The sequence below is a fragment of the Lontra canadensis genome, unplaced genomic scaffold, assembly GCF_010015895.1.
Source record: "Lontra canadensis isolate GAN:19392208 unplaced genomic scaffold, GSC_riverotter_1.0 scaffold215, whole genome shotgun sequence".
Lineage (NCBI taxonomy): Eukaryota > Metazoa > Chordata > Mammalia > Carnivora > Mustelidae > Lontra > Lontra canadensis.
In genome coordinates this window covers 417,309-439,699 of record NW_022631209.1, presented here as the reverse complement: position 1 = coordinate 439,699, position 22,391 = coordinate 417,309, and the positions used below count along the sequence as shown (strand labels likewise).

General features: G+C 39.9%; 1 protein-coding gene across 1 annotated transcript in view; it reads right to left on the bottom strand.

Moving 5' to 3' along the window:
* The window catches only part of GAD2 (glutamate decarboxylase 2), a 74,356-nt gene that overhangs the window by 28,511 nt on the left and 23,454 nt on the right, over positions 1–22,391 (bottom strand). Inside the window, exon 8 of the mRNA XM_032848953.1 lies at positions 21,273–21,352. Coding sequence (XP_032704844.1) covers positions 21,273–21,352 — 80 coding nt within the window. The remainder of the gene's footprint in view (positions 1–21,272; positions 21,353–22,391) is intronic.

The following is a 22,391-nucleotide window of genomic DNA, read 5'->3' as shown; positions in this document are numbered from 1 at the left end:
AAGAAGAGAGATGGAGCTAGATGTGTGATCTTAGGTGACTTGATTTCTCTGTGCCTCTCATTACTGTCCCTGGAACACAGTGATAATAATATTACTTATGGAGTTATGAGGTTTAAGTGAGTTGATAACTACAAAACGATTTTAAAAGTGCTCGGCATGTGGGAACACTCCATAATTGTTAGGTTTTATTGTTGAGATTGTTATGTATGATGACATCCATCTCCCAAGACTTTGGGGGGAAAAATAGGGAAAGGAGAAAGTCGTTGCATGGTGCCAGGAACAGTGAAAAAAAATTTTTTTTTTAAAGATTTTATTTATTTATTTGACAGACAGAGATCACAAGTAGGCAAAGAGGCAGGCAGAGATAGAGGGGGAAGCAGGCTCCCCGCAGAGCAGATAGCCCGACGCAGCGCTCGATCCCAGGACCCTGGGACCATAACCTGAGCCGAAAGCAGAGGCTTCAACCCACCCAGGCGCCCCAACAGTGAAAAAATTTTAAAATAGCTCTCTTGAGGTTGCTAAACTGGCTTAACTTTTCACATCAGGGTCATCGATCTAGGTTTTTAAAAGGAAGTTTGGAAAAATAAAGTATGGGCAGGAGGTTGTCACAATAACAGATGGGGAAGACTATTGGCATTTAGGGAGCAGTGTGGGGAGGGGCTGGTATTTGTCTTGAGGTCAATAATCCATTCCTGGTTGTCCCTGTGACTTTAAGTACAGAGCAAGCATTGGGCTACTTCATTATATCTTCTAAGGTTTACATACTGAAATTTGTTATTTTATTATGACTTACTTTCCTAACACCCATTTTATAAAAATACTTCAAGCATTATATAGTAAGTTTTATTTCCAGCAACTTTCATTCCAGGCTTACAAAGGAGGCTGCGCAAAGTAGTTGGCGTGTAAAGCTGACATTAGGCCTGAACGCCTTAGGAACCACTAATTTATCTGAAGCTGTCTTCCAAAGGAAGGCAGTTAAAACGCAATTATCTGGCAACAGGGAGGGACAAGTTACCAGTCATTTGTCAGGCTGGGTTGGAACAAAGGACAGTGAACCTATCTATGGTGGTAAGGGTACAATCTTGGGTGGGAGCAGCCCACCTCTGGGGAACTTTGGTGAGATGGGGCTTCTGAAGGAGGGACAGAGGGAAGGGAAAAGCAGGGGGCCGTGGCGGGGACAAGGACTTCACTCCCTACACTTCTCCCTATACTTCACAGCTCGGCCTTGGGGGCAGCCCACGAAGCAGTGATTTTCCATGTCTCTAGATCAGGCTATGCTCAAACACCTTGCTTCAGCGCTGATCTAAATAAAATGTGCCGATTTCAGAAGAAATTTGTGTATTGAAGCTGTCTTTTACATAAAGCTTTCAGCACATTAAAATTGCCATTGTATTTTTTCTAGGTAAATGTAGAAGTTGAGAGAAGATTCTCAGAAACAATTTGCAAATCCCCAACTTTCCCTAGTTTTCTACATGCCCAAGGAGAGTAAAACACTCTCTTTTGGAGAATTTTGGGTGACAAGTTTGAGAGCGGCAATTCGCGGGTCTAATCACACCTGGGTGTTTTGTTAAGCATAGGCAGTAAGGTGTCACCAAGAAGTCACAGATCAGGATACATTATAATCGGAAGGGGCTGAAGACCTGTTTCCAGTCTAATTGTGTCATTTTTCAAACGAGGAAGTGGCCAAGAGAAGGGAGGTGACTGCCCAAGATCAAATGTTTGTAAAAAGTTGATTGTAACTAGACAGGAGACACCAAGCTTCCTAGAAAGGTCAAGCAGATAGGAAACCTATTTAGAAAGATTGGAGTCTTTTAAGATAAGATAAATCCTTGCTGATAATATCTGACTTTCCTGGATCAGAAGTGTCATTCAAGCATGCTGGGGAAAACAGTAATGAACAGACAGTCTGTTCCATTTCCCTATCAGAGTTTTGGGGCGGGCTGGTAAAATAATCAAGTTCAGGCAGAAAGCAATGGCTGTGGCTCTTGATGGGGACAGGTTCCAGACACCCTTGGGCACTCTGCCCAAGATACTTGTTCTATCCACGTAGGATCCCAGAGCCTGAAGGTGGCGGGTATGTGCTGGAGGTTACGTGAGCAGAAGGCAGAAGTTTAACTCAGGGTTGATAGTAATTTGGTGACTTTACCTTAATGACTGGCCAGACAGCTAGTATAGGGGCCTCTGGGGCCAAAACTTTTCATCTTTCTGTTTATCTTAGAATTTGCTCAATTACTTTAGAACAAGGGTTCTTAAAATTTAAGTGTGCATAAAAATCACTTGGGTGTGCCTTTAAAATGCAGATTCCTTGGCCCCGCTCCTAGGGATTTTGATTTAGGAGGTCGATTATCGGGCCCAGGAATTAATTCTTTCCACAAATATGTACTGAGTGCATACTAGGCGCCACACATTATTGGGGAAACAGACCAGTTTTTACTCTTCAGGGCTTCCATGCTAACAAGAGAAACGAATGATCCCACAGTCGAAAAGACAGACAGGCAGAGGAATCTGCATTTCTAACAAGCCCTCCCAGAGCGTTCTGACCTGGATCCACATGCTGGGAAAAGATTGCTTTGGAAATGGAAATTTTAGCCTGGTAGGCATTTAAACAATTGTGTGACAGACTAGCCAAGGACCGATCGATCGTAGGACCTGTGGTTTTGAGCCATCACAGCAGAAGGGCAGGGAGCAGAAGGAGCTCCAGATACACATTGTACATTCCCTACTGGTGCTGTGGGGCGAGAGAACATCTGGGTGACATCCAGCAGGTCCTCTGAGGACTAGAAGCTGTCTGGCCAGGCCTGGAATTTCCAGACAAACATCTCTTGGTGCAGGAAGGCTCTGGACGGCAGCTGTTGCATTCTGTAGGTCTGGCCTCAAAGTATCTCCAATAGCAAAAAATGCATATCTTTAATGTTTACACATCTTAGCCTTTCAGCACACAATTAAGTAGTGACTGGTGCTTTGTAATACTGCTCTCTGGTAGTTGTTAGTGTTTATGAAAAGGGCTGCTATGGAAGCGGGGACTGTTGGACCAGACTTCTGCCTTGGATGTGGCTGCCTTATACTGAGATTTCTGATTTTGCAACAGTCTTTAAAAATGTATATAAATGCTACCAGGTCAGATAACATCACAAAATTTCCTGGGTAAAAATCCCACCATGGCAGCTAGAGCTGCCAGCAGGAAAATCTTGTAGGAAGAAGTTAAAAACACAGATTCATGAAGGAGAAAGCGAGCTTACCAACAGGAGAATGTTGACTAGAGAGTTCATATGTCTAGGCAGGCATCCCAATAGTCACAAAGCAGGTGCTGGGGTCCTGCTCATTGGTCCTGATGAACCTGTAGTAATTCTATCAAGTGAGTAGAGGTTGTCTCTGTTCGCAGAGATGTGTGCAAAGAAGGGATACCCCATGATCTCTGACCCTCCTGCCAACACTCTACAAAGGTTACCATTGTTCAGACTTCACAGACAAGGAAACTGTGGCTCAGGGAGGCAGGTAGATGTGGCAGAAACTCAGAACGTGGAGATAGAATCACCAGGTTCTTGTCCCAAGACCTAGGCTCATTGTGTGTCCTTTAAGAATTAAGTTCTTCCTTGGGCTCATTCATAAAACGATGACAATAGGACCTCTCCTCACAAGCATTCCATGAGGATTAAATGGGATCATAAATAGAAAACACTATAAAGCACTAAGTATAAAACTCTGTCTTCATATAGCCACCGCTCAGTACATATGAGGTGGTCTCACTGTTGTCATTACTAGCAATGGTTCTAGTGGTGTGTGACCTGCCGGGTGTCGCGCAGCTAGCAGGGGGCAGACAGCAAACCTAGAGCTGTCTTGTATCAAAATGCAGGCTCTTAGCACCGTACAACAGATGTCTTCCAAAGCATTTATGGGGTTCAAACAAAATATCTGCCTATCTGAAAGGTTGAGTTCTAGAACTGCAATAATGTATGTAGGGTTTTTTGGAAGCCCCTCGAAGTGAGTACTTCCTTGATCCCAATTCTTTTGGCTATTAGTACTGTTTAGTAAAATAAAAACTTACCACCTCCTACTAAAATATTTGCTCCATCATCCCCTGGTGATACAGTTCCTTCTAGAATAGTATCTAAATCGTAGTGGAGTAACCAAAGTTGGCCAATTTTTTGGTTTTGTTTTTTTTTTAAGTAGTCAGCACGAAGCAAAACTAATTTTTTTAAACATAGATTGTGATACAGGGATGGTAAAAGGAACTCATGGACCCAAGCCAATTTTCAAACTGCCCAGACTGTGTGGTAACTTGCAAATTTCACTGACTAACTGGGGAAGACTGTTACAGGAATTGTGGAGCAGCGGGGAAACATACGAGAGAGATCTCCTGGGGAGAGAGCTCCGTGTGTCTGCACATGGCTACTGCCCATGTGGGTAACCTACCCTAGGACATGACCAGAAGACTGACTAGCAAACTCAAATCCAAACCGACCATTCCGGAAGTACTTGTATTATGAAACCAAACCCTCTGCCAAAAATTTTTACCATAATTAGAAACACTAAGCTTCTTTGGTCCCTTTAATATGGAGTTTGATTTGGAAAAAAGAATTTTTAACTTTAACAGATAACCACAGATAACTTTAACAGATAACAGATAACCACATTTTTCTCTTTTAAGATTTGTTTTCCAATACACACAATGGGATCACCCAGCATTACAGCCAGGATAGAGGAATAGGACATTATGGGTGACTTTTGTATCTAATTCCAGCAATTTTTAAAAAATTACTTTCTCCAAACGTATTTAATTCACACACACACACACACACACACACACACACACTCTCACTCACTGTACAACAATCCAAGTGATGTGCAACCGAGGAGGCCAGCTGTGATGTGGTAAGGAGCTACTTTTGTTTTCACACAAACCCCCCAGATCGCTGCCATTGGGGGCCAGCACTGAAGCTCACAGGGAAGTATGTGGCGAAGGAAAGTGTCTACGGGCAAGAAGGTGTGCTGGCCATCTCTCATCACTGCCTCAACTTCCCCAAACTGCCATTCCACTTTCCTGAACACATTGGTAGAGAAAAGAGGGGGATTGTGATAAAGAGTTCAATTCCCCCTGTAAGAAAGCATACTTGGCTTATTCTAAATAACTTCTGAGTCAGGGAGGAAATCAGAACTGCAATTACAGAACATTAAAAATTAATGACATGGGAATACACGTGAAAATATGAGAAGCACCCTAAATCATCCTCAGAGGAAAACGAATTGCCTGATGGGCTTTTAAAATTAAATAACAGAGAATAAAAATAACTAAATATTTTACCCAAGAAGCTAGGAAAATGAAAACAAACAGTATAGACAGAGAGAATGAATGAATTTTTCAATGAATTAGAAACTTTATTATGTAGACTAATTTAATAAATTCAGAAGCTGGTATATTGAAAAGATCAGTGAATAGACAAATATCTGATTGGTTCAGTAAAGAGATAAAATGTAACATTTGAAATAAGAGAGGAGGTTATGGAAAAGATATTTTAGTATTATAAAACTTTCTATATAGAGATTTGTGCTAATCTTAAAATTTTTGAGGAAATAGATAATTTCCCCCTACTAAAATGTAAATTAAAAGAAGTGATTCAAGAATATATAGAAAATTTGATGCGTGCCTGGGTGGCTCAGTGGGTTGAAGCCTTTGCCTTCTGCTCAGGTCATGATCCCAGGGTCCTGGGATTGAGCCCCATATAGGGCTCTCTGCTCAGCAGGGAGCCTGCTTCCTCCTCTCTCTCTCTGCCTGCCTCTCCGCCTCTTGTGATCTCTGTCTGTTGAATAAATAAATAAAATCTTAAAAAAAAGAATATATAGAAAATTTGAAAAAAAATTGATAATCAAGAAGTAAGTAGGGAAAAAAGTTACCAAAAACAACCCGCCAAAATGATAGGCCCAGATGTTTTAATAGTGAATTTTAACACATCTATTACTGGTGGATAATGCCCTCTAAACACTTATACAGAAGACAATGGGAAGCTGCTGGATTTATTTCTAAAAGCAAGATCTGTCAAAGGTAGCCCAGAAAAGCTTACCAATATATCTTATAATATAGATACATAAATCCTGACTATGTTTTAAAATATAATACAGAGGAAATTACAGATTAACATGGAACCAAGTAGAATTTGTTGCAAGAATACAAAGAATGGAAGGGAGGTAAAATAATAACTAGTATCTGAAACTATAAATGAGTAACCTGAAATAATGTATAAAAAGAAAAACAGATCTTTACTAAAGGATGCAAAAAAACGATTTGAATAAAGAGACACGTGCTCTTTGATGAGAAAACTCAACATTGCAAATACAGTTGATCTCTAAACATAACACAATTCCAACTGGCTCCCCACTGTTTTAGGGGAGTTTAGGGGAATGGGAATCTGAGACAACAATTCTAAAGCACAACTAATAAAGAATATTCAATTAAAAAGAGGGCAGGGGTCAGATTTTTCTCTACTAGAATGTAGAACATATTATAACACTGTAGTGATTAAAAGTATGGCAATTGAGCCTAAATAAGCAAATCAGTGGAACAAAAATAGAAGACTAGGAAGTGATTAAAGCATTTTGTTTGATCACACATGGTGTTGGAACAATGTTAAGCAACAACTAAGTGGATAAAAAAATAAAAAATAATTATATATCTCTCATACACCACAGATCAAAATAGATTTCAGTTAGATCAACTATTAAAATAATAATATAAAGGTTCTAGGAAAAAAGATGTATATTAGTATGTACTAAGAATGGAGAAGACTTTCTAGAAAGGACACTGGAGGTAGAAAATGTATAATTGATGATAGCTCTGACTATCAAAAAATGGAATACTTTTATAAATACCATAAATAAAAGCAAATGATACATTTTGTAAAACATTGACAACATACATGACAAAAACGGCTTTGTGTTCTTTTTCAACTATGAATGACATAAAATGTTCAACTTTGCAAATTATTGAAAATGAAAATATAAATAATTAAAAAATGTTTCTACTCCTCAAGTTGACACAGGTCACTTAAGGTTTTAGTTTCTAGGATTAGTAAGAACACGGTGAGCAGCCACACCTTTATACTGCTTGGGAGAATTGTAAATTGGCTGGTTCTTTTCTGAAGGGCAACATGCCAGCAAGTATCCTAACTTTTAGTGCAGACATAGTCCAAGGCTCAGAAACCTATGTTTAGGAATTTATCCTAGGAAAATAATATAGGTATTTATGCAAATATTTAGCCACAGTGATACTTTAATTAGCAATTGTTTAAATAATAAAAATTCAAAGTAGCTTACATGTCTAACAACAGACTTGTTAAGTAATGTAAATTCTAAACAATAGGTTATTAAATAGTAATTAAAAATTGTACTGGAGAATTTCTAATGACATGGAAGTTGCCCAAAATATTTTATTAAGTAAAAAACAAATTTCTAACAGTAGGTTTTATATTTAAATACATATAATGTATTTGGAACAATATGCACCAAAGAATTAGGAAAGATTATGTCTAAGTCCTCCCTCTTTCCTGTTTTTCTATAATGAATATGTGCTGTTTCTGGAGAGAATTTATTATAAGAAAATAATATTGTAATTGTAAGAAAATAAGAAAAGAATATTACGTTTGTTTTTTATAAAAAGAATGGGCTATCCCTCACCTAATACCAAATACAAAAATTAACCCAAAATGGGTCAAGACCTGAACATAAGAGCTAAAACTATAAAACTATTAGAAGAAAGCAGAAAGCATACAGCAAAAGCTTCATGACATTGGATTTGGCAGTGGATATCTTCATGGACACAATGCCAAAGGAACAATCAACAAAAGGAAAAATAGACAAATTGGACTTCATAAAAATGAAAAATTCTTGTGCATTAAAAGGCACCATCAGTAGAGTAAAAAGCATCCCACAGAATGGAAGACAGTATTTACAAATTGTTGCAAAATCTGATAAAGGACTAACATCCCAAATACATAAAGCACTCCTTAAGTTCAACAACAAAAAAACAAACAACCCAATTCAAAGATAACCAAATGGACCTAAGAGGAACAGACAGAACATTCCATCCAATAGAAGCTGATACACATTCTTCTCAAGTGCACACAGACGTTTTTCAGAATAGATCATATGCTAGACCACAATAAAACATTTTAACAAGTTTAAGAAGACTGAAATCAACGGGATCACCCAGCATGTACATCACCCTGTACTGTCTTTTACAACCACAGTGGTATGAAACTAGAAATCAATTAACAGAAGGAATAAAAAATAATTTTACACACACACACACACACACACACACACACAAAATGGAATACGATGCAGCCATCAAAAAACTGAAATCTTGCTATTTGCAATGATGTGGATGGAACTAGAGGGTATTTTGCTAAGGGAAATAAGTCAATCAGAGAAAGACATTTATCATATGATCTCTCCAATATGAGGAATTTGAGAGGCAGGGCAGGGGGTTGTAGAGGGTAGGAAGGGAAAAAATGAAATAAGATGGGACCGGGGAGGGAGACAAACCATAGAAGACTCTTAATCCCAGGAAACAAACGGAGGGTTGCTGAGGGATGGGAGGGGAGAGATAGGGTGGCTGGGTTATGGACATTGGGTATGTGCTGTTAATTGTGTAAGACTGATGATTCACAGACCTGTACCCCTTAAGCAAATAATTCATTATATGTTAATAAAAAATAAAATAAAATAACCAGAAATTAACAATCAAATAAATAAATAAATAAATAATAAAAGGATTAATGCCAATCTTTCCCAAACTCTCCTAGAAAACTGAATAGTAGGAAACATTTCCAAACTCATTTTATGAGACCAGTATTACCCTCATACCAAAGCCAGGTAAGGACACTATAAGAAAAGAAAATTACAGGCCAATATCTCTGAAGAACACAGATGCAAAATTTCTCACCAAAAACTAGCAAACCAAACTCAGCAATATATTAAAAGGATAATACACAATAATCAAGTGGGATTTATCCCTGGGATGCAAGGATGGTTTGACGTCTGCACATCCATCAATTTGATGCACCACATTAACAGAATGAAGGACAGAAATCATATGATTATCTCATATGATATCAATAGATACAGAAAAAAAACATTTAACAAAATTCAACATCCTTTCATGATAAAAAATTGTCAATAAATTGGGGTTAGAGGGAAAGTATCTCAACATAATGAAGGCCACATATGACAATCCCATAAGTAACATTATACTCAATGATTAAAAGCTGAAAGATTTTCTTTTAAGATTAGGAAGAAGGCAAGAGTGCCCACTCTTACCACTTCTATTCAACATAGTACTGGAAGTCCTAGCCAGAGAAATTATGCAAGACTGAGAAAAAAAAAAAGACATTCATATTGGAAAGTAAGAAGTCAAATTGCCTGTGTTGCAGATTACATAATCTTATATATAGAAAGCCCTAAAGACTCTACAAACAAAACCCTGTTAGAACTAATAAACAAATTCAATAAAGTTTCAGGATATGACACAAACATGAAAAAGTGAGTCCCATTTATAGAAACATGAAAAAGAATCAAATACTTAGAAATAAATTTAACCAAGGAGATAAAAGATAAAAACAAATTGCCATGTGACCTGTCAATTCCACTTCTGAGTATACCCAAAGGAATGAAAAGCAAGGCTCAAAGAGATATTTGCAGACCTGTAGCCAGAGCAGCACTGTTCACAATAGCTAAAACATGGAACCAACCCCAGTGGTATAGACATACAATGAAATATTATTCAGCCCTAGAAAGGAAGGAGCTGATGACATTTGCTTCAACATGGATGAACCCTGAGGACATTATGCGAAGTGAAACAAGTCAATCAATCACAAGAAGACAAGAGAGTCAGGTGCCTAGAGTGGTTGAATTCATAGAAACACAAAGTAGAATGTGGCTGGGGGTGTTTTGGGAAGAGAGAGGAGAAAGGGGGATGGGGAGCTTTTGTTGAATGGATATAAAGTTTCCATCTTACAAGATGGAAAGAGTTTTGGAGATGGATAGTGCTGATGTGCACAGCACGAATGTCCTTCATATCACTGAACTGTATACTTAAAAATGACTAAGATGTTAAATTTTATGTATACTTGGCCACAATTAAAAATTCAGGGGAAAGGAGACAAAGGACCAGGCCTGACTGGTAAACACAAGGAGTTCTGAGTCCAAGCCCCAATTCTTCACTTTCCAGCGAGATGATCACAGACATGTGCCTCTCTACCAGGGTTATAAATTGAACAGGGAAAGGGGAACTCACTACACTGCTTGGGACTCTTATGTACCTAGAAACTTCACAAACTGGTGCTGGCACCAGGTAAATGTGAGGGGATATACTCTTCTGTGTCTCTAATAAGTGAATTAATTAGATCAATTGTGCAAAATGCTTAGGAGTCCGCCTGGCACATAATAAACACTCACGAAGTGTCAGTTTATTTTATAATCCTTCCTGATATAGGACATAATGAAACACATACACCTCAACACTGCTGAGTTCTCTTCATCTAAACCCATAGGAAATACGACTCTCAAAGGGCTGACCCCAGTCCTGCTCAATAATTGATTCAGGGTCTCTGTGAAGTCTATCCTATTACAGTGCGCTCAACAGCTCCCCAAGGGCCTGAAAGAGTTAATTAGCTTCCCTAACCGCTTTCACACTCTGGCCACAATTGAGCTAATTTAATAAGAGAGTATAATGACCCCAGATTATTTATACTTTCAATTGTTTAAATCGATTGAGTGATGAAGTGTGGTATTTAACAAGCACAAGGAAATATTATCTGACTGTAATTTGTAAAGCTAAGGGATAGATTAACCTGAAAAACTAAAATTTTTACAAAAATATAAGTGTTCCTTTTGTGGTATACAAGTATTAATCAAAATACCTACCAGAGATCTTGTGCTAGGTGGAATATAGGAAGGCCGGTGACTCTTCCAGTCTTCTGCCAACCAGGTATCATGTATTTTGCTCAGATTTGTTTTCTCTAAGGTTTCACAGCAGTTTGGATAATTTTTTTCAAAGATTTTATTTATTTGTCAGAGAGTGCAAGCACAATCAAGGGGAAAGGCAGGCAGAGGGAGAAGCAGGCTTCCTGCTCAGCAGAGAGCCCAATGAGGGACTGGATCCCAGGACCATGGGATCATGACCTTAACCAACTGAGCCACTCAGGCGTCCAATTTAGATAATTTAAAGGAAACCCCAAAGGGAGGAGTAAGAGATGGAAAATGGGAAGAGAGTGGCAGAGAGTGCTAGAGAGAATTAATTTCTCAAAGCACCTGTGAGTCCGTAGTGATGGTAAATACATCGCACACACATGGAGTGGGGAGAGGTTTCCTTACAGTAGTAGAGTGACAGGAACGAAAAAAGAGAGAAGAAATGATAGCATTAGAACATCGTATTTTACAACCGTCGTCACCATAATTCAGGCCAGAATCTTCCTGGTGAATGAATGTTTAGGAGGAACAGAATATTTATATAGTCTCAGAGTATCACCTATAAGATAACCCTCAAAGTAGAGAGCAGTCATTTTACAGGGGAGAAATCTGGTGGACACGATCCTAACAAAATGGTCAACGTTGACATTACTAATAATATGACAATCCTCTTGGAGAGGTATGACTGAGAAAGACAAGGATCACCTCCCTGGAATTCCTACCTAAAATGCATTGCCTGAATCTAACCATGAGGAAATATGAGACAAACTCAAATTAAGACATCTTCTACAAAATAAATACATGCCTCAAAAATATCAATGTCATGAGAGATAAAGGAAGGATGAGGAAATGTTCCAGATGAAAGGAAACATGAAAACATGACATGAAAACGGAGTGTAATGTGTGGTCCTGGACTGGGAAAAACATAGCTTTAAAGAATATTATTGTGACAATTGATGAAATCTGAATAAGGTATATTGATTAAATAATAGTCTTGTGTCAATGTCATCTGATTTTGATCATTATACTGTGATTATGTAAGTGAATAGCCTTGTTCTTAGGAAATGCACACTGAAGTCTTTTTTTTTTTTTTGGCACATTGCAGTCTTAAGGGGTAAAGAGTATGATGTCTGCAAGGAATTCTTAATTGGTTTAGAAAAAGCTGCTATCTATAATGCACATATAATTTGTATTTATAATATTATAATATTCATTACATTCAAGAGAGAATACTGAATAATGCACTTGGAGAGAAAAAGAACTTCAAAGATGTATATTAAAACTCAAAATGGATTAAAGACCTAAATGTGAGACCTGAAACCATAAAAATCTTAGAAGAGGCAGTAATTCCTCTGACATTGATCATAGCACCATTTTTCTAGATACGTCTCCTAAGGCAAAGGAAACAAAAACAAAATAAACCATTGGGACTATATCAAAATAAAAAAGCTTTTGCACAGAAAAGGAAACCATCAACAAAACAAGAAGACAACCTACTGAAGGGGAGAAGAAATTTGCAAATGATATATCTGATAAGGGGTTGGCACCCAAAATATATAAAGATACAATTCAATACCAAAAAAAAAAAAAATCAAATAATCCAATTAAAAATGGGCAGAGGATCTGAACAGAAGTTTTTTCAAGGAAGACATACAGATGACCAACAGACACATGAAAAGTTGCTCAACATCACCTATCAGGGAAAAGCAAGTCAAAACCACAATAAGATATCACCTTACACCAGTAAGAACAGCTAAAATCAAAATGACAAGGAGAACAAGTGTGGGTGATGATTGGTGAGAAAGGAACCCTCATTCACTGTTGGTGGGAATGCAAACTGGGGCGGTCATTGTGAGAAATAGTATGGAGGTTCCTCCAAAAATTAAAAAGAGAAATACCACATGATCCAATAATTCCACTACTAGGTATTTACCCAAAGAAAATGAAAACACTAATTTGAAAAGATACAGGCATCCCTGTGTTTATTGTAACATTATTTACAATAGTCAAGATATGGAAGTAGACTAAGTGGCCATTAATAGACAAATGGATAAGGAAAATGTGGCGTGTGTGTATGTATATACACACATATACATATGTGTACATATATGTATATATACACATACATACATATATACAAAATGGGAAAAAACAGAAATTGGAAAAAAAAGTTGGGATATATTAATGTCTAAGAACCTTTCCAACCCTGAGGGTTTCTGAATTGAAATCCATTCACAGCTTCAGTCTGGTGTAAGCCCAGGGCTTTGCCCCTCCCTCACTCACAGGTCCCTAACCTCTCCCCAGACCTTCCAGAACCACTCCTGCTTTCTCCCCTTGTTTTCTTCCAGCTGTATAATGCAAGACAACTGCACAATTCTTGTGAGCTCTTCAGAGAAAGATTCTACACTTTTTTAGCAAAAGCAATAAGGAACTCCCAAGAGAAATTAAACTTCTGCTATGAATTTTATTCCTTCTTTTCATATAATTCATATTTCCTGTCTAGCAGGTCCTCCGTCTCACAGTTAAATATGCCTTAAGCACCCTCCTTAAAACAACGAAACCAAAAACCATCCTGAATTCAACACCCCTCCAACTTCTAACCTCCCCAGTTCCCGTCAGGGCTCCACCTTTAGAGAAGGGGTCTGTATCTGCTCTCCCCACACACCCCTCCCCCCCAACTCCTGCCCACCCTTCACCAGCTGCAAACTGCCTTCTGCCTTCACCCCTCTACTGAAGCTACTTTTACCAACTCACCAGCCACCTCCTGATAAGTAAAGCTGATGGGCAGTTGTTGATTCTTATTTCATCTGTTGGTAGTATTTGATGCCATTAACCACTTCTAGAAAGATTCTCAAGCCCTCATGCTCTGGTTCCTCATCCTCCTCCAAGGACTCTGGCTACTCCTTCTCAGTCCCCACTGAGGGCTCCTCTGACTCAGTCTGTCCCTGAAATGTGGATGCTCCCTAGAGTTCTGTAGTAGGCCCACTCTATCTGGCTTCCAGGGCATAACTTCAGAGCCTTGGGCTCATATTTCTGCATGCCTATGTGACACCCCTATTTGGATGCCTCATAAGTTCTTCAAACGCAACATCTTCAAATCTGAACTCTTCACTTTGGCCAGGGTTCCCTGCCTCAGAGAACAGCAAGCCCGGCATTCATCCTTGACTCTTCTCTCAACCTGCACACCTATCCGTCAATAATTCCTAGAAATTCCAGCACTCATCTACATCAAGCCAGTCCACCATTCAGCATCTACTTATATTACTACCACAGCCACCAACTTCCAGCCTCCAACCTATACTTCACTCTACATTTAAGATGATCTTTCTAATGCCAAAACAGGTGTTTAAAATGATATTTCTAATGCCAAAATATGATGTCGCTTTGCTGCTCAGAACTTTTCAGGGGCATCTCACGTCTTTAAATCTACAGTTCAAACAGCTTAGTATGGTTCATAATGTCCTTCATGACAAGGTCATTCTGACCACTTCCCCCAAGAACTTCTTTTCAGTCCTTTGGGTAAGCCAACATCCCTCACATCCATGGCTTAGAATGTGCCATGACCTCTGCCTAGAACATTCTGTCCTTGTCATCTGGCTCCCACTTGCATCATATGGGAACTCCATATTCTTACAAATTATCATTCCTAGAAGTTTTCTCCCCTCCTCTGTCTGAACCTTTAGGAAACATCTTTTTGCTTAGTGGCCCTATCCAATTCTGAAATATCACTCAGCGTCTTCCACAAATATTTATTTTCCCTAGATATTAACTCACACTTCTATCCTTAGACACCATCAATGCAGCATTAACTTGGATTCCACTAATTCAAAATTTGCAACTATTAGACCCGATGATACTTTAAAAAAAATTTTTTTAAAGATTTTATTTATTTATTTGACAAAGCAAGACAGCAAGAGAGGGAACACAAGCAGGGGGAGTGGGAGAGGGAGAAGCAGGATTTCCACAGAGCAGGGGAGCCCGATGTAGGGCTCGATCCTGGGACCCTGGGATCATGATCTGAGCTGAAGCCAGATGCTTAACAACTGAGCCACCCAGGCGCCCCTAGACCCAGTGATACCTGAATAAAAATTCATTAATCCCATTACTGTGAAAATTCAACTTTTTGCTTCTAAGGAAAAAAAAAAACCTCTTACACTAGAACTTATGAAGTTGAAGATTCATTTAGCACATTATCCTCTTCTGAATTTAATAATTAATTTTCACAAAAATAGGGCATTCTCTTTAGTTATGATACTTCACATTCATATGTAAGCCATGGTGCAATGAGATTTTCCATTGTCGTATTTTATTTATTAGAGTAATAATAAATTTAATATGCCTCTTGGGGCACCTGGGTGTCTCAGTGGGTTAAGCAGCTGCCTCCGGCTCAGGTCATGATCTCGGGATCCCGGGATCGAGCCCTGCATCGGGCTCTCTGCTCAGCAGGGAGCCTGCTTCACCCCTTCTCTGCCTGCCTCTCTGCCTACTTGTGATCTCTCTCTCTCTCTGTCAAATAAATAAATAAAATCTTTAAAAAAAATTTAATATGCCTCTTGATTTTCAACTTTGAAAGAACCTTTTCCAAACACACGAAGATTTATTATACATTTTTCTTTCTTTAACTGAGTATCATGTTTCACTTTGAATGGTTAATCAAACTGAACCCCTGTAATGACTAATTAAGAGAAAGTACCTTGCAGTATTTTCTTCCATATGTGGCATTGGACTTGAAGACTATACTTCTTCACTAGGACATTTTCCTTCATTGTGAGCTTCCTACTGAGTCAACTCTCTGTAGAACAAAATAAAACCTATCACCCAGACTAATGGTTTATAGTTTATAGATAGGTTTATAGATAAATAAAATAGGTTATAGATAGATTAAACCTATCACCCAGACAAACTAATAGGCAGAGTCAGAAAGAGTTACTAAGAAATGAATGTCTTTCAACTGACAGAATTGGAGAAGATATTTGCAAACAACATATCTGATAAAGGGCTAGTATCCAAAATCTATAAAGAACTTCTCTAACTCAACACCCAAAGAACAAATAATCCATTCAAGAAATGGGCAGAGGACATGAACAGACGTTTTTGCAAAGAAGACATCCAGATGGCCAACAGACACATGAAAAAGTGCTCCACATCACTCACCATCAGGGAAATACAAATCAAAATGACAATGAGATACCACCTCACACCAGTCAGATTGGCTAAAATTAACAAGTCAGGGAATGACAGATGCTGGTGACAATGCAGAGAAAGGGGAACCCTCCTACACTGTTGGTGGGAATGCAAGCTGGTGCAACCACTCTGGAAAACAGCATTGAGATTCCTCAAAAAGTTGAAAATAGAGCTACCCTATGACCCAGCAATCGCACTACTGGGTTTTTACCCTAAAGATACAAATGTAGTGATCCAAAGGGGCACATGCACTCGAATGTTTATAGCAGCAATGTCCACAATAGCCAAACTATGGAAAGAACCTAGATGTCCATCAACAGATGAACGGATTAAGAAGATGTGGTATATATATACAATGGAATACTATGCAGCCATCAAAAGAAATGAAATCTTGCCATTTGTGATGACATGGATGGAACTAGAGGGTATTATGCTTAGCAAAATAAGTCAATCAGAGAAAGGCAATGATCATATGATCTCCCTGATATGAGGAAGTTGAGAGGCAATGTGAGGGGTTTGGGGAAAGGAAAGGAATAAATGAAACAGGATGGGATTGAAAGGAAGACAAACCATAAGAGACTCTTAATCTCACAAAACAAACTGAGGGTTGCTGGGAGGAGGGAGGCAGGGAGAGGGTGGTTGGGTTATGGACATTGGGGAAGGGATGTGCTATGGTGAGGGCTGTGAAGTGTAAACCTGGCGATTCACAGACCTGTACCCTTGGGGCTAATAATATATTATATGTTAATAAAAAAAAAAGAAATGAATGTTTTTGAGAGCAGGTCCAGGTTTATGTTTATAAAACCTGGATGAACTTTGCAAAGTACATTAGGAGAAATGAGAAGGCAGGTATGCCCTTTGTCGGCCTCAAGGGATTTTCTGACCCACACATCTAACTTTCATAAGGACGTGATTAATAAAAACAAAATGGCTGCCAAGCATGCTTTAACTGATTCTGACTGGAATGGTGGCTACAGATGACTATCCAAAGCCTGCTCCTTGGCCCCTGACCGGAAACACTTCAATTTCACTTAAGCTATTGGGCCAGACTCTCAGTGTTAAGCCCATTCTAGAGAGATGATGTGAATTATCAACACAGAATTAAAGACTACATGTAGCTACCAATACAGCTTTAATTATTCCCCCAACATGCTTTCATACAATACTGCTGGGAGAATAAATTGGTGAAACATTTTGAAAGCCAATATGGCCTGATGTATCACTTTCCTTAATAATACTCATATAATTTAAGTTAGCAATTATACTAAGAAATAATGCTAAATGGAGAAGCCTGGGCACACATGTTCAATGAAAGATAGAAGGATTATTTATAATAGCAACACCAGAAACAGGGAAATGAACGGGGCAGAGTAATTCTTTGTGTTTGCTTTCTGCTACTTCATATAATTTTTAGTATTTTACACTTGTGAACACATTTAATCTTTGTAACAACCCTATGAAACAGGGCCCTTATTTTTTCCTTTTTTCAGATAAGAAAATAGGAGATGCACAGAGGGATTTACCCAAGCTAGCACTGGAGCTGAGACAGGAAGGGAGAGGGGGGTCAAAGAGTCCAGCTCTGGAAACTGCCCTACAACGCACTATCATGCTTTCTCATAGGTTTTGTAGTAGAGTGTGTTTGCAATAATGTGGGAAAATACTTATCATGTCTAGTTAGAAAAAGAAACATGGTCACAAATATGTAAATTAAAATAGGAAAAGAAAAAAACCCAAACCTCTATGCTTGGAAAAAGAGTTTCAAGATTTAGACACCGTCTGGTGCTACTGATTATCTTTGGATGGTGGAAAGACAATTTTTCCCTGTTATTTTGTATTTTTTAAAGGCATGTATTGCTGTTTAGATGGTAAAAATGATCATTATTCCTCTTTAAAACCTCTCATGTGCTTCTTGCTCCCAGGTCTGAACTGTGCAGGTCCATTTACACACAGATACTATTTTTTAAAGATTTTAAAATTTTTGAGTAACCCCACTGTGGGGCTCGAACTCACAGCCTTGAGATCAAGAGTCACCTGCTCCACCAACGGAGCCCCTCCCAACACATGGCTATTTTTTGATAAATACAACACAACACAGTAAATATATTTCCTTTATGACTTTGTTAATAACATTTTCTTTTCTCTAGCTTACTTTATTGTAAGAATATAGTATGTAATATACATAACATACAAAATATGTGTTAATTGACTGGTTATGTTATCAGTAAAGCTTCTGGTCAACAGTAGGCTCTTAGTAGTTTAGTTTTGGAGGAGTCAAAGGTTATATGTGAATTTTTGATTGCAAGGGGTGTGGGTGTTAGTGCCCCTGACCCCCCATGTTTTCAACTGTACTTCCTTCCTCCTTGCTTCACTTTGTACTTCCATTGCAATTTTTTTTTTCCCCTCCTGGGTCTTATTTCTCCCCTCTTTTATTTCTTTTACATTTTGCTCTTTCTTCTTCCTCCTGTATTGTTCTCTCCTCCCTTCCCCATTCCACAAGGCTCATGACCAGAAGGGGGAAAAGCCCCCATAGCCCTAGGTGCCTGGTAGTCCCTTCCCTGTGTCCCCTCCCAACGGATGTATGTGGCAGGGTAGGGCGGGGGGTGGGGAGGATTTGCAGGGGAAAGTGAGGTATTTTATGAAAAACAAAAACAAAAACAAAAACAGTCATTGTTTTAACATTGTGTTTTAGTGTTTTTACTGGCTTCTGAAACTGGTGACATAAAATTCTTTGACCTAAAAATTTCAGGTGACATGGCTAGCCACTTATTTTAGACCCCACCGGTTTCCCAGCATGCTCTGCTTTCTGCTCCTTTCTCTGCTGTTGGTGAACAACAGACATCTTTCGGCACCTGTTCCTGGCAGCCTCATCTGCGCTCCCTGTTCCTGCAACTTTTTTGCTTTTCCTTCTTGCCTTTCCTTCTTTCAGGCCTGCACTTCTCTTTGGAGCACTCTTCTGCCCTCAGAAGGCCCTTCTGTAGTCCTCAGGCCGGCCTCTGGTTCCCAGGAATGCCTACCTGGCTTGGCATCCCAAGCCCGCTTGCATCGTTACAACCTGATTCTCACAGGAGTAGAAGCAGCAACATCGATGCCTCGAGGAGTGGCGTGAGGAGTACCCTCTGTTCTCCCAGGTCATCCCTCACCCACTGGGGTTCAAGGTCAAGAACACCTGCTAACCAGACTAGATTAGAAGATGGAGTAGGTCAGCTAACAGGGCCTGTCTAGACCATCCTTCCCTGAATTCTAGGCTCCATATAAGAGTTGGCTACAGATTAAGAACAAATATTAAAGTCATCTAAACCTTTATTCCCTGTTAACAATTTTTGTGGCCGTGCCAGTTTTCTTCTTGAATCTCAGTTCTTAAGTATCTGAGAGTACTGGTCTTAAAAAATCTTAAAAAGTCTTGAAAAGTCTTAAAAAATAACCAGTTCCAGGGCGCCTGGGTGGCTCAGGGGTTAAGTGTCTGCTCAGGGATGGCTCAGGTCAGGATCCCAAGGTCCTGGGATCTGAGTCCAACATAAGTCTCCCTGCTCAGTGGGAAGCCTTAGTCTCCCTCTCCCACTCCCACTACTTCTCTTCCTTTTCTGTGTCTCTCTTTGTCAAATAAATAAATAAAATAGTAAAAAAACAAACAAACAAAAAAAAAACAACCCACAAGCAGTTCCTTCTTCAAAATGTCCCAGCCTTGCTCCAATTTTTCTAATCTCCCATCTGTCTTAATGCTAAAGCCTCACAGCCGGCCTCACTGACCCAGGTCTCTCTTTGCCTTGCTTCCTGAAGGATGGTTTCCATCATGCCCTTCTCGGATAAAAAAAATGCTTTCAGGTGACCTTGGTTACTGATCCATCAAACTCAAGTGCTAAGTTTAGCGTCCTCCTACCACAACAAGGAAAAATAAAACATCCCTCTTTCTTTCTGAATGTGAAAGTAGCACGTGTGCATTGCAAACAACCAAATCAGATCAGGCAAGATGTAAAGGTGTGGATGAGAAAGTGGCAATCCCTTGTAATTTTCCCTGCTGGAGAGAGATGCGTCCTTAACCGTGTGTTTTGTCGAGCCTTCAAATTCCCACATGGCCCACCAGGCTTGCCATGGCTCTTCCTCCTGGACACCCCTGGTCACACCGCTTTCCTCACTGGAGCCCCACAAGCTCACTCCTACTTCTGGGGCTTTGCTTGTGGGGTTCAGCCCTCTGTGATGGCGCCCATACTTCCCCTCCATCCATTCAGTTCATCCCTCACTTTGAAAACCCTTTGAAAACACAAGTCTTGCTTGTTGTGCGGAGCCTTCCAAGCTCTAGCAATCTACACAAGAGGTGTTCTGTGCCACAGGATTCAACCCTGTAACTGTGTCCTTCAGGTGCTACCCCATCTCCCTTAGATCACAGACTGTCAGGGAAACAGGATGACGCCTTATGCTTTTCTGGAGTCTAAAGACATGGTGGGAAAATATAAAATCTGCCTAATAAATACATATAAAAAATAGATGGCTAATTGACTAGCTTCCTTCTAATTTGGTGAAATTGCTTACTCAATTCTTTAGAGATTAAATTAATTTTTTATCAGTTCTAGTGAAGATTTACATGGATATGCTAGAAATGCTTTTTAATCCTACACCTATTTCCAGACTACCTATGAGGTTTGGGCACCCAGTAAGGCAGGGATTTTCCCTAGGAGAGCTCTTTGGTTCCGGCACGAAGTGGACGAGTTTCTGGGGGCATCATTTACTTCCTGTTTACTAAACTGTCCCCTGCTGTAATCGGTCCATCCATCTCACACCATCCACGGTGCCTGGAATGACGACACTTCCATAAATCGATGCTCAAACCGCTGGTTGTTGCTTAAGGGCCCTGGTGATGAAATCCCCCTCACGCCATCTTGGTGCAGGATAATGTGACTGATTTAACAAAGGTTCCAATTCAGTCAAGGGCCATGGAAGGCTCCACAGCACTGAAGAATGACACCCCAGGACTCCAAGCAAGAGCCCACATGAAAAAGAAACAGCGAACAGCAAGCCTGGATGGAGGCAGGTTTGCCCCCCACCCCACAGTCAACGCCTGCGTCTGGACTAAGAGAGACATGTGTGGAGTCGCAAACTGCCAACCAATGAGGCTACAGAGGCGTACTCACCTCTCATCGCATTTAATCAGAATCACGCTGTCGGTTCCGATCCCCAAAGCTGCAGCTCCCTTCTTGAGAGAAAAATGACTCTGTTAAAAGAAAAAATTGTAATTAGTTGCACATAAATTCAAAAAGACCTCAGCTGGTCTTTTTCCTCCTTTTATTTCTAATCTCTCTCAACAGCCTGGATTGCTGAGAGAAGATGGCATCCTTCCGCTGAGCCTTTTTTTTTTTTAAACTGTGGTAAAACTGTGGTAAAATCTACATAACAGAGGATTTGCCACCTTAACCATTTTTAAGTGTACAGTTCCGTACACTTAAAAGACATTTACGTGGCTGTGCCTTAAAGACATTTACGTGGCTGTGCAACCCGCACCATCGTCCACCTCTGGCATTCTTTTCATCTTGTCACAGGGAAATTCTGTACCCGTTGAAGGGTAACTCTTCATGCCTCCTTCCCTCAGCCCCCAGCAACCACGATTCTACTTCCTGTTTCTATGAATTTGACTACATTAAGTGCTTCATGTACGTAGAACCGTGTAGGATTTGTTGTTTTGTGACTGGCTTATTTCACTCAGCGCAGTGGCTCTGCGGTTCATTCCTGTTGTAGAATGTGTCAGAATTCCCTTCCTTTTTAAGGCTGAATCCTATTCATTGTAGGTGTACCCACAGTTCCACTCATCCATCAGTGGGTACTTGGGTGGCTTCCACCTTTTGGCCATGAGGGATAACGGTGCTATGAGCGAGGGTGTACAAACATCTCTTCAAGACCTGCTTTCCATTCTTTTGGGTGTATCCCCAGAAATGGAATTGCTGGGTCATATGGTCATTCTATTTTTTTTTTTTTAAGATTTTATTCATTTGACAGACAGAGATCACAAGCAGGAAGAGGTGGGGGGGAAGCAGGTTCCCCGAAGAGCGGAGAGCCCGATGTGGGGTTCGATCCCAGGACCCTGAAATCATGACCGGAGCTGAAGGTAGAGGCTTTAACCCACTGAGCCACCCAGGGGCCCCGGTCATTCTATTTTTGATGAATTGCCATCCTATTTCCCACAGCAGCTGCACCTTTTTGTGTCCCCACCAGCAGGGCTCAATGATTCCAATTTCTCTACAACCCTCGTCAAGAGT